This window comes from Bombyx mandarina, chromosome 07 (genome assembly GCF_030267445.1).
Source record: "Bombyx mandarina strain Sakado chromosome 07, ASM3026744v2".
NCBI classification, from domain to species: Eukaryota; Metazoa; Arthropoda; class Insecta; order Lepidoptera; family Bombycidae; genus Bombyx; species Bombyx mandarina.
In genome coordinates, this window is record NC_143214.1 from 7,683,201 (window position 1) to 7,697,029 (window position 13,829).

Sequence of the window (13,829 nt, forward strand, 5' to 3'; positions counted from 1 at the left end):
CTTCAAATGTGTAAGAATGTCATTTTACAAGTGTATTTATTATCTGTGCATTTTACTAAGGTGCAAGATATATTAGATTAGCTAGTTTGTGAAAAAGTATGGGTCCTAATTTTTTTATTGCCGTTTATAATATCCAATTAGATTTTATGTTTATTCGTATATTATTATGTATAATAATTATCGACAAGTTTTAGTACCTACTTAAAAAATCAAGTATTACAGATTCATTTCCCCTACGTTCGTGAAAATTTCGAATTATGTTACGATTACTAGACGAACGAAGGGTCATAAAAAAAGAAGGGTCTTAAGAAAGAAGGAAGATTTATGATAAAAATAAAAAGATTGTCATTTTATAATGATGTCATAGTCAAACACTGCTGATTCCAAAAAAAATGTTTTAATATTTATATAAAATCGACGCATAAAAGCTCCAGCCAGACTAACTAATTTGTACCGTAAAATTTATTCACGAAACTCTCAAAGAGTAAGCTGAAACGCATTACTGCTTCAGAAATAGGCAGAGCGGTGGTGCCAACCCGTGCGGACTCACAAGAGGTCCTACCATCAGTAATTAAGCAAATTATAATTTTGTGGGTTTGATTTTTATTACACGTTAATATTCCTTCACCGTGGAAATCAATCGTGAACATTTGTTAGATACGTATTTCATTAAAAAAATTGGTACCCACCTGCAGGATTCGAACACCGTTGTATCGCTAGATACGAATGCACCGGACGTCTTATCCTTTAGGCCACGACGACTTCGAAAGAGTCTAGATTTGAGATAATTAAAACAGCATACAAAAACTACTCAGTAATATAAGACAGTCTTTATTGTTATTAAGTAGCACATAAACAATATACAGCATCTAAAAAATAACATTTGTAAACATAAAATATTTTAGGAATAGAAACGATTAAAATTAATCGATTCACAACTATAATTAGAATCTTTTATCAATTAAATAGGTCTATTTGTAAAAAAAAACATATAAAAATCTTAAAACTATGAACTGGACCGGTGAGTTACTGAGATAAACAGAAGTATTACTTCAAAAGCCTCTAAGAGAATGCTCTAATGATATGCCGTAGATATAGAATAAAAAGATTATTGTAAATTACATATAATTGACGCATCAAGTGTCTATACATACGTATATATATACCGAATACCTGTTGCATTATATTACTTCGGTGGGATCTACCATCGACGATTTATATGATAAAACTATTTGTTTTTGTGTAAAATTCAAGAATAAATTGATCAATATTTTAATTTATGTAATTTCATTTAATGTAAAACAAAATTTCTTCTTAAAAACACATGTCTCAATTTCTTAATGCACGTATCGAAAATATTAGTCTATTATTATCAATAAACGCATCCAAATAATCTGTTTCATACTATATTTGTCTAATTTACGCACTATGTTTAACTAATTTAAACATTTTCGATAATATGTTTCATTCTTTCATTATTCAACATTAAAATTAAAATATTTGAAGATTCTTTTTTTTTTACTAATGAATCACATGTCCTCGTATGAAGTTGTCCATGAACAACGCAATTGGTAAAGCAAAAGTAAATTCTAATTACTTTCAGAGTCGTTAGCGTTCGCTGAACTGTAATCCCTCACGAAAGCCAGTCATGAGGAGTACTTTGAAACAAAAAGGACCGACTACACAGCGACTAACACTAAACAGTTTACGAACCGACAAGCTTTGTTAGGCTGAACACAATTGAATCAGAGACATTCCGAGAGAATGTTCGAGATTAAACAGTAGCCTTCAACGCGCAACTGTGATATCGAAATAATTCAGTGCTCACTGCTGTTCATTTATGGCTCGCGGTATCTTTGTAAATATTTATTTAATTGACAGAATTCAAAAGCAGACCCTGAGATTCCTTCAAAAGTTATCGTCAAAGTGTACACTGGATTACTTTCCTAAGAGATTTTCAAAGAGCGGCTTTTGATGCCTAAAGCGCAGAATATATATTTTAGAAAGGAAAGCTGAGCTCACACCGGCAGCGAACCTGTTAAAAAAACCCAGTCAAAATGTATCCTTTGATACATTTCAGTGACGTAGCATTCCATTAAAACACTATGAAACTTTGAATAAGAATCTTTGTAAGGAATAAAAATGTATAGCCATCTTATGACGTCATTAAAATCGTTTTAAAATTTATATACAGGGAGATGAAAAATATATTTTAATATATTTGAAACTTTACTATTTTTAAAAATTTCTAAAAAAACTTTAGAAATTACTTGACAATGACCATATATTTTTAATTACACTCTATTTAACCGATCATATTCGTTGTTTTACACAAACTATATCTAACTATAATTATAAACTTTTGATCCATAACGTTTTACATACAATTATAATTGCGACAATTAATATAAAGGAGGTCATCATAAACATTTCGATCACAATTTATTCCACTGGTCATTTATGTTCAGTGGCCAAACAAAATTCATCAGTCACAAGAAATAAGAACAGTTATTAAATTTAACAATCTATTTCAACATTCATTTCTTTCCGAACACAATTTCCACACCCTGAACGTAAACATTACGGCCGACCTATTTCTTAAGAAATATATTTCATAAAAATTCGCAGCTTTCATATTTGACTTAAGTGTCAACATGAGCCGCCAACTCTAAGTTGAAATCGTATTCAAATTTGAAAAAATATAGTATTATAATAAACATAATAATATATTTATATGAGAAAGATTGTTTATTGATTTCATATAAAAAGGCACTTGAGTTACACTACAAATTTATATGTTAAAATTTAAACGAAATTTTAAGCGCTTTAAAAGCTGTCACATTGTCTATGTCAATAAGAAATTTCTTACATTCACGAACTAGAATGAGGTCTATTTTAAATGTCACTTAATCACAAACATATCTCAAACCACACATAACCTAATTATCGATAACAGATGCATAAGGTTTCGAGTTTAAAACTGGATTTGGTGTTACTATATTATAGTAACGTTAGCGACTAATTGATCCAAAATAAAAAAAAATATCGGGAACCCCCCCAACGAAATAGCCAGGCGATCCCAAATCATCAGCCGTCAATACAAAAAGAGATATCTGACCTTTTGCATCTCATGATGTGTCCTAAATTATGAAAGTTTTTTAAATCAACAAAGTCATATTATAGAATTCTCGTAAATTAATCTAATATACAACATTAAATAATACGTAATTCATTTATTCACATGGCACATGTAGCTTTGACGTATTAACTTTAAAATACATAAATCTAAATTTTAATAAAAAAATATTCTCTTAAAATAGTTATTCTTTACATAAATTAATGGCACTTAACTTCGTATTTAAACGATTTCTTTATTACGATATAACATATTTACAAATTCACTGCGTAAAGATCACAAATTCTTAATTATTTCATAACCACGTATCATTTGTTTTTAATACATAAATTAGTTCTTGTCAACAAGATTTTAATGGGGATTTCACTATCATGTTTCTTTGTCAAAGTATGAGTTGGTCACCCCGATTTATATTTACTCATTGCATCCAACACACCCCTTAAAAAGAATTCCCACATAATAGGAATAGTTTAAGAGATCTCAATTATTTTGATTATCATATCTCTTATTTCATAAAAAAATATTATTCTATGTATTCTTGTTGTATTGAATCCCCGTCCCTTAAAACTAGATTAAAACATTCACTACAAACTGCACGTTTACTTCACATATATTCCGTCCACACAAAACAGCAATTAATAAATATATTTCACCCCGAATCCATACAATTTCATACATTCTACCAGCGCCATATCAAATCTAAAATAGAATTCAAATTAATTTATGATTTGGTCAATTGAAAGATAATTGACACACATTTCTTTCTCATTTTAAAATGTTCATGCACTGATTGAACTTGTCAATGTCAAAACAATCAAAATGTCAAAAAGTTGTCATTGGATCCAATTAAACCCTTTTAACACATTTAATTGATCTGTGCTGTCTTCACGACAATATTCACTATCTAGTGAATATTGCGGAATATTTATTATAACACAAATTTCTTGAATGAGGGTACTTTTAAATTTATTTCACACATACAAAACACATTTTTAATAAAATCTATCCTCTTCGACATCCAAATTATTTTTGTTGTTCGGTTGATTTGAGTGCCTCCTTATCGTTCCCATGGAGTCGTATTCATTTGCTATAGCCTTAGGGTAAAGCTTGGGCGTCGCAACTGAATTATTGTGGTTATTAGCATTCGATATGTTGTTGCTCTTTGATAGTACAATCCCACTGCCTCCTCCGATACCAGTAAAAGATGGCTGGCGTTTTGCTTTACGAGGCTGCGAAAGAATGTTTACATCTTTACACTAATATTAAAGTCATGAAACAAAAGCAAAACAGACGTAAATAAATAATAGTTTAAAAAAACTAACAAAATACGCTTTTATAGAAAATCCAACTGAAAAATAGAAATTTGCATTAAAAATAATGTAAGAAAAATTTTTTTTATTGTAAATAAGCGTGAAGTGCTTTTCAGGATATTATCAAAATAACCCTTCTACTCATATCTGTTCATAAAATATTTATAACTACTGATACCATGCATCCCACGTTTTTTTTTTTTACAATAAAATCATTTTTTCTTACACTATTTTTAATTCAAATTTATTAAAATTTATTTTCTATTTCCTAGTTGGATTTTTTATAAAAGCGTATTTCGTTAGTTTTTTTAAACTATTATTAATTTTTAATTTTTTTGTTTGAATTTCAATTTTTTCAATTTTTTTTAAATATTGAATTGTCATCGGTCCTTAATATGTATACCAAATTTCGAGTTAATCCGACGTTTTGAAGAGGGTCAAAGATTCCGTTACATAAATACAAAAAAACATACATACGTCTGAAGCTAATAAAAGCGTATTAATAGTTCTTGTTTCAGATTGCTCGTAAATGTAAAAGCGACTTTGTGATTTGACAACAGATCTATTTGATTTAAAACCCTATATTATACATTCAATTGCATTAACAATCTTATTCCTTGTCTGTCGAATGATTTGAACAAATGTATAGAACAATCAACATTACAGATGAAATTAATTAATTACGAGTATATTCTGGACTCACCACTTCCTTTAAAGGTACGGTCACATAGCTGTTCTGTTTAGCTGTGATGTAGTGAGGACTTGACGGGACCCTATGCTGTTTCTTCCATGGCATCCTCGTGCCGCGGCGCTGACAGAATATGACAAGGGACAAGCAGAGTAGACAGCCTGATATGACATAAAGAAAACTTTTCTTTAGCACGTTTGGGAAACTTTAAATTAATGAAAAAGGACAGACATAGCTATAGAAATGCCACAGATATACTTTTGAAGGTTCCTACTGTCTGTGAACTGAAGGTATGTCATTACATCGAGACGACAGAAATACCGACTTAGAAACGTCTTATAAATCGACGAACATCGGCTACACGCACGAAAAAGTATCACGTTCTGCCTGAGCCTTAGCGTGCAAGAGAGAGCGCAGAACAAACGATAGAGAAGTACGATCGGCTCAAGCGTTAATTTATCGATTTTTTTTATATTTTCAATTAACTCCTTCTTTATATTGTATGTACAAAATAATGATAATAATTCAATTTAATTCGTAAAAGTATGCAATTTTTCATGAATGTTTCTTTATGAGATTATCACGTAAAACTATCGTCCGTAAGCCGACTTTACAGACAACCATATTTTTTTCTTCTTCAAACAATATTTAATGTACTTACCCATAACAAAGGCAGCGATAACACAGCCGACGATGCTCCCAACGCTGAGGGTCTCGTTTGGCATTGATACGAACGAGGCCACCTCATCGAACTGGCTGTACGCCGGCATCGCGTACAATTCTGCACAAAATAATCCTTTACTTTTTCATTTGTTCACTGATTACTAGCAGTAGGACCTCTTGTGAGTCCGCACGGGTAGGTACCACCACCCCGCCTATTTCTGCCGTGAAGCAGTAATGCGTTTCGGTTTGAAGGGTGGGGGCAGCCGTTGTAACTATACTGAGACCTTAGAACTTATATCTCAAGGTGGGTACATTTACTTTGTAGATGTCTGTGGGCTCCAGTAACCACTTAACAACAGATGGGCTGTGAGCTCGTCCGCCTACCTAAGCAATAAAAAAATATTTTAGACAAACAATTGTTAAAGCTTCGCGATCTAAATAGATAGGATTTCACTGCACGTGTATTGCAGTAGTTACCTGGAAATGACCGGCTCCGTATGCCCGTAATCCTCAATGAATCCTGGATAAAACTAATATGTCTTACTAATAACTGACCGTTATCCATGTCGTCATTGTTGTCGGCACAGCGCGCGGCCTGTAGCTGCGGTCCGGCGCACGCGCCCCGCGCACACTCCCGCCGCCGCACGCGCTCTCCCCCCGCGCACCCGCCCCACGCTCCCCACTCGCCCCACCCCGCCTCCGTGTCTGTTACAAAGATAAACTAACATTAATACCATACATACACAGACCTACGTACGATACGTATTTATATTTACATTGGGAATGTAGAATCGTATAGCCGTAATTTCAAACGAGACCTATCACTTTTACTGGTGGTAGGACCTCTTGTGAGTCCGCATGGGTAGGACTTAGAAATATATATTTTTTGCGCATCGAATATGGTTATTGCCTATCATTTATGTACAAAGCAGTTATTGTCGCTTAGTCACGTTTGCCTTTCAAGCGTCGTTATATAGATAACTCACCAGCACAGTTGGAGACGCATAGCCTTCGTTCGAGTGCGGCACCGGCGTCGGCACAGCCGTCCGGCGAGAGACACATCCGGGTCCGGGTTCGATGTCCGGGAGCGCTGTCTGAACATTTCCCACTGCAATCGCTCCATTCACTCCAACAAGACCATTCGCCTAAGAAGGAAAACGTTGTTATAAGTTATAACCCTCTATAGATTTTTAGCGGTATGCAGCAGCTTGGTTCTGCCCCTGGCATTGCTGAAGTCCATGGGCGACGGTAACCACTCACGATTAGATGAGCCGTATGTTCGTCTGCCTACAAGGGCAATAAAAAAAAGATATAATGAGTCTGCGGTTCATAAACTCCTAGTTGATTTATAGATTCGATGGTATGTGACATCGCGAACCAACGAGCGCACTATCTAGCGACGCGCCGGTGTTCGAATCCCGCAGGCGGGTACCAATTTTTCTAATAAAATACGTATCTAGCTAATGTTCACGATTGACTTCCACGGTGAAGGAATAGCAAAAATCAAAACCCGCAAAATTATAATTTGCGTAATTACTGGTGGTAGGACCTCTTGTGAGTCCGCGCGAGTTGGTACCATCACCCTGCTTATTTCTGCCGTGAAGCAGTAACGCGTTTCGGTTTGAAGGGTGGAGCAGCCGTTGTAACTGTACTTGAGACCTTAGAACTTATATCTTGAGGTGGGTGGCGCATTTACGTTGTAGATGTCTATGGGCTCCAGTAACCACTTATCTCCAGGTGGGCTGTGAGCTCGTCCACCCATCTATCCAATAAAAAAACAAAAGGGAACATGACAACGCACCTGAGCAAGCATGAGTATTGCAAGCCCTTAACATTTCAGCAGAACCGACGCAGGGCGGCCGTCGACATTTCCTAGTCCGGGTCTGTTGTCCACCACCACAGTTCGCCGAACAAGCTTCCCAGGGCCCCCACTCTTCCCACCCTGATTCTTCTTCTGGAGGATTGTTACTGCATATACCGCGAGCATTGCAATACCTTTCTTCTTCACGAGCTATCGACAGCTGGAAACAAACAGCTATGTTAAATTTTTTTAAAGGAGGGTAGTTTTTTTTTAATTGTTTATATGGGTGAAATCTCTCACGGCTGACTGAAATGGTTTCCGACATCCAACATGAGGTGAATATATCCATTCATTAATATAGTAGCTCTCCCGCTATTAATCCGCAGGAATAAGCTGGCTGGTTTATGAACATAGTCCCGCCAGTGCGGGGAATGAGCCATAATAAAATATCGATTGGCGATCGGTAATAGTCATGAAATTACTGCCTATTCTCCAGTGAATCTTATTCTAGGCCGACACCGCTCAGCCTTATATACTTAAAATTTGTTTATGTAGTGACGCACTTGTTATGTAGGTACTTAAGCCTGCCTTAGGCATTACCAGTCTCACGTATATAAGCCTGTTTCGCTTCACGGGTTCAATTCGATCAATTGTACCGTCGAACATTGCCAGTACATAATTGTGATGTTCCACATATATAAAGTAACGAAAAATAGTGATAATTTAATTCAAATGCTCCAACATTAGATACGGGTTAGGCTGACAGATTCGTGTAGTATGTACTCACTTTTATTTGGTCGGGTGACGGCGCCTTACACAAAAATTTGAATCGTTTCTCTGTATAACTGCCGTCTGATAAATTACCTGATAACAAATAATTATTACATAATAATAACAATATTAAAGAAAAGAAAAAGACGAAATCTTCGAAATCCAATTGACAGATTTTTTTAAATTTATATGTTACATGATTTTTTGCTTTCAAACACTTTTTTCCTCACAAAGTTATTTGCTGTATATTCTTGTGCTGTGAATTTAAAAGTGACCACATGTGACGTCACACACATAGCGCTCGTCAAACATATCTCACTCTTTTCATAAGTAAGTGACAACCCTGATTCACTGAAAAATTTGTGAGACCACCTAAGTCGTGGCCCAATATTGCCAGTCATTGAAAAACCGGTACGCGTGCAAACTCACAAAACGCCAAACCCTAAGTAACATTAGGTACTAGGTACCATTGCACTACCTAATTCTATGGCGAAGCTCTAATTAATCCCAATTTGAGGATATCTATATGTATAAAAATCAATATCTGAATATTTTTTACTGGTGGTAGGACTTCTTGTAAGTCCGCACGGGTGGGTGCCACCACCCCGCCTATTTCTGTCGTGAAGTAGTAATGCGTTTCGGTTTGAAGGGTGGGGCAGACATTCTAACCATACTTAGAGCTATCTCAAGGTGGGTGGCGCATTTACGTTGTAGATGTCTATGGTGATCGACAACCCGTGGTTTTTTGTTCGTTCAGGCACGGAATATCTTGCCTTGTAAGAGACGTTTAAACATTTTTGAAACATTGGGCTATAAATACATGTATATGGTAAACAAATAGCTTTTTAAATAAAGGCAGGCAGTAATAAATGTAGGCAGCGGCTTGGTTGTAGGCAGCGGCTTGGCTCTGCCCCTGGCATTGCTGAAGTCCATGGGCGACGGTAACCACTCACCATCAGGTGGGCCGTATGCCCGTCTGCCTACAAAGGCAATAAAAAAAAAAAAAAATTCCAATTTGTGTGTATATATGTGTGTGTAAGTATGTGTGTGTAAGTATGTGTGTGTAAGTATGTGTGTGTAAGTATGTGTGTGTAAGTATGTGTGTGTAAAGATGTGTGTGTGTGTGTTGAAAAATTTGTCGACTTTAAGCTAAAGTTATCAGTTATCAGCTTACCGGGTATCTGCACCCAAGGGGTCCAAGCTGTGGCCTTCCTGACCTCGCATGGTTTCATATCGCAGACTTGCTTCTCAACCTTGAAACCTTCACAGTCGATGCCGCCATGCTTAGGCGCGGGGTTGGTGCACGTTCGCTTCCGTTCTCTCCAACCGGCCGCCGGACCGCAGCCGGGACCCCCAGCACTGGTACACTGCGACCATTGGCTCCAAGCTGACCAGCCACCATCGACCGGTACTAGATTTGGATCTGAATAGCAAAGTATCCAACAATTAAGATAAAGATAAAGAAGCCTTTATTAACAACCTTAATTCATATTTAGGTACATACTATTCATTTTTTTTTTCTTTGCGTTTGACATCGGCTAAGATTGTTTTGCTTTCGCATAGGCCTCCCCCAAATCCTGCCATAAGTCCCAGTCGTGGCATTTCAATCCAACAATTAAAAATAATTAAATCCTTGTGATCACTAAAATGCTGATCTGTTTCTGTTTACAAGATAAAATAAGGACAATCGAAAAACGAAGTTTTTAAAAAATTGTTCTGATTGTAAGAATGGATTAAATCTCAACCAAAGACGATATTAGTACAAAAATTCTACCATTATGAATACGAGAAAAGCGAAAAGCGTTTCAATGTTTGAATGACACAGCGATTATATTTTATTCTGTCAGCCCAAAAACACCCACTGCTGGACATAGACCTCCCCCAAGCCTCGCCACAAAGATCGGCCCTGGGCTGATTGCACCCAGCGAATCCCCGCGAACCTACGGTACGCAGCAGTTTGCCTATGCCCCTGGCATTGCTGAAGTCCATGTACGACGGTAACCACTCACCACCAGGTGGGCCGTACGCACGTCTGCCTATTAAGGCACTAAAACTAACTAAGGCCTATTTCTGCCGTGAAGCAGTAATGCGTTTCGGTTTGAAGGGTGGGGCAGCCGTTGTAACTATACTGAGACCTTAGAACTTATATCTCAAGTTGGGTGGCGCATTTACGTTATAGATGTCTATGGGCTCCAGTAACCACTTAACACCAGGTGGGCTGTGAGCTCGTCCACCCATCTAAGCAAAAAAAAAACATAACATTTTATCACAGAACGTACTAATAACATTATGAAGTCCGGCAGGTAGTTTAACTCGGGTTTTCATCTTTAATAATTTAAGAGAAAAATGTACAAAATAAATAAAAAATCAGTCCTCCGATCCAGACGTGACATAAAACTAGTTTAGTAGTGTAGTAGTAGTAGTAGACAATCTTCAATTTTGTTTTAACAAATATTAAGTACGCACCTATGACGTCACTGCAACGATGTTCCAAAATATACTTATCACGTAATAATCCTTCGGTTTTTGTGCCACAGATGTCAATAAAAAAATATATACTTATATTAGGTACATTATAATTCAACAATTATCACCTGGGCAAGGAGGCAGATTCGAACAGAATATATCGTCGACATCGAGTCCGACGCACACGCGGCCTCCGAACTTGGGCTCCGGAGATGAGCACGTGCGCCGCCGCGACTTGACCGCGATGCCGCACGACGCCGAGCACTCGGACCACGAGGACCAGCCCGACCAGCCGCCGTGCACCGTGCAGTTCGTCACAGATATGCTGGCTCCTGGACAATAATAATAATACCAGTGACGTTCCGGACAATAATAATAAGCACGTCCGGTACATTCGTATCTAGAGATGCAACGGTGTTCGAGTCCCGCAGGCGGGTACCAATTGTTCTAATGAAATACGTACTCAACAAATGTTCACGATTGACTTCCACAAATTATAATTTGCGTACTTACTGGTGGTATGACCTCGTGTGAGTCCGCACGGGTACCACCGCCCTGCCTATTTCTGCCGTGAAGCAGTAATGCGTTTCGATTTCAAGGGTAGGGTAGCCGTTGTAACTATACTTGAGACCTTAGAACTTATATCACAAGATGGGTGGCGCATTTACGTTGTAGATGTCTATGGGCTTCTAGTCGGTATTGTTCTCCGGTCCACCCACCTAAGCAATTTAAAAAAAAGCGTGGTTACGGTCGCTCATGGACGTCAGCATTGCCAGGGGAAGAGCCAAGCCGCTGCCTACTGCTTAATACTCTCCACAGGCCTCGTTTGAAGAATGATATGTCATAGCGCTCGGGAAACACCGTGGAGGGAAGCTCATTCCATATCCGGATGGTACAAAAAAGACCTCTGGAAACGCACTGTGGATGAACGCAGATAGTTCCAGATAATACGGATGAACTTTACTCCATGATGGATTTTCCCTCCTGTTTTACCTGTATATATATAAAAAAAAAAACAAATACCTTTACAATCCTGGCCGCCGTGTGCTGGCTTCGGGTTGTTGCACCGCCTCGTCCTGCACATGCACATATCCGGCTTTTCATCCTCGTACAGCGCGTGCGTGGTTCCGTCTTGCATGCACTGCTCCCATTCGGACCACGACGACCAGCCACCGTCCACTGCGAAGCATATCTTCTAATAACCATCGAGGTTTTTATTTGTACGTTCGTTTGTTTTTAACAGAAGAGTTTTGCATTGTAAGATTTGTGAGTCCGAACACAGAACGCAACGTGTATACCATTTTGAGACGTGAGACTGGAGACACTTATGTCCTACATCATCTGAACAGCACTTGAAGGTCTACAGAACAGCCCTACAGCCTGAAGAAGTTATTCCTTCGCCGTAGAAGTCAATCGTGAACATTTGTAGAGTACGTATTTCATTAGAAACTTTGGTACCCGTCTAGGATTCGCTCAACACGAATGCACCGGACGTCGTTATTTATCCTTTTGGCCACGACGACTTCAATACCGCTAAACTAGATTAACCGCTTACCACTTCTAATATTTTAAATAGCAGTAACCTCATCTAAATTATCTTCTTTCCAAATGTATAAAAGCGAATCCTACCGTACTATTTATATATGTCAAGTATTATTTTAAAAAAACAGTTTGAAGGGTAGACAGCTATTTTTGCCTCAAAGTAAACATCAGAAATTAAGTTGTTATGTCTATGGTAAAGGAAGAAATTATAAAGGACTTGGCTTCGGCCATAATGACATTTTTATTTCAGGTTATATATAGGAATATATATCATATAAGACCTGGCTTCGGCTTTTTTTAAAAATTATTTCAGAGAATATATAGAGCAGACAAGGCTGTATGGGCTTAGATCCCCTTGCCTTTCCTAACAAGGAAAAATTGTACCAAAAAAAAATGTCTATGGTAATTATCTAATCGTAGAAAACAAAATATACCTGGTGAATTAGACGTGGGACAAGTAGCGGTGGATTGCACGAAGCTATGGTCGTGTAAATGGTCAACGGCTCGTACGCAACGCTCCCTGGCATCGTCCCAGCCGCAATGCGGGTCAGTTGCGGATATACAGCCGGATCGACTCTTGTACCGGGAACAGCGCTCGCTGCTGATACGCACCACGCCCGTGTCGCTTCCGATGTACACTGACATCTGTGGCACAAAAACTGATGGATTAGTACGCGATAACTATATTTTGGAACATCGTTGCAGTGACATCATAGGTGCGTACTTAATATTTATTTCAATAAGTTGAAGATTGTCGACTATTAAACTAGTTTTGTCTCGTCTGGATCGGATGACTGATTTTTTATTTATTTATTATATTTTTCTCTTAAATTATTAAAGATGAAAACCCGAGTTAAACTACCTGACGGACTTCAAGATACTATTTGTACGTCATGTAATAAAATGTTATGTAAAAGTATATAAATATTTGTTATAGAAAAATAGACGATTGTTAGCAAAATACTACAATGCTGACGTAGGAAATAATGTAACTACAATAAAAAACTTCAGACTATACCGTAAAAGTATTATGATTAAATAAATCCTAGAGCTAGGTTTCAATTAAACGTATTCAGCTTACCGTGTCCTTAACGAACTGCATAGTTTTAACATCAAAACCTCCTTTTTCGTCCTTCAAATTCCATTTTTCTACCAAACACGAGCCATCCAGCCTCGGCAACACCGCCAACTTCAAAACGAAACCGCTCAGTGTTGCCACAAAAACTACTAATTGCCGTTGAACGTTCTTGGCGGCTGTCACGTCGACTGTGACGTGAGTGAATCGTTCCGAAGTCATTCTGTAGATGGGCTCGCCGGATACAGGCAGTACTGATTCGTACATTAAATTGTAACGATGGTATTCTATTGCTTGGCGAGCACTGAAACAAAATAAATTATTAATCGAAGATTCGAACAGAAGAATCTGAAGTCGTCGTGGCCTAAAGGATAAGA

The 13,829-nt window shown here is 37.6% G+C and overlaps 1 protein-coding gene across 1 annotated transcript in view; it reads right to left on the reverse strand.

The window, feature by feature from the left end:
- Positions 1-815: 815 nt before the first annotated feature.
- Sema5c (Semaphorin 5c) overlaps positions 816-13,829 on the reverse strand; it is a 57,373-nt gene continuing 44,359 nt past the window's right edge. Inside the window, exons 9-20 of the mRNA XM_028183128.2 lie at positions 13,459-13,756; positions 12,812-13,022; positions 11,859-12,014; positions 10,964-11,167; positions 9,544-9,792; positions 8,386-8,462; positions 7,599-7,818; positions 6,784-6,942; positions 6,353-6,502; positions 5,796-5,915; positions 5,150-5,295; positions 816-4,365 (exon numbers count right to left, since the gene is read on the reverse strand). Coding sequence (XP_028038929.2) covers positions 4,129-4,365; positions 5,150-5,295; positions 5,796-5,915; positions 6,353-6,502; positions 6,784-6,942; positions 7,599-7,818; positions 8,386-8,462; positions 9,544-9,792; positions 10,964-11,167; positions 11,859-12,014; positions 12,812-13,022; positions 13,459-13,756 — 2,227 coding nt within the window. The 3' untranslated portion in view covers positions 816-4,128. The remainder of the gene's footprint in view (positions 4,366-5,149; positions 5,296-5,795; positions 5,916-6,352; positions 6,503-6,783; positions 6,943-7,598; positions 7,819-8,385; positions 8,463-9,543; positions 9,793-10,963; positions 11,168-11,858; positions 12,015-12,811; positions 13,023-13,458; positions 13,757-13,829) is intronic.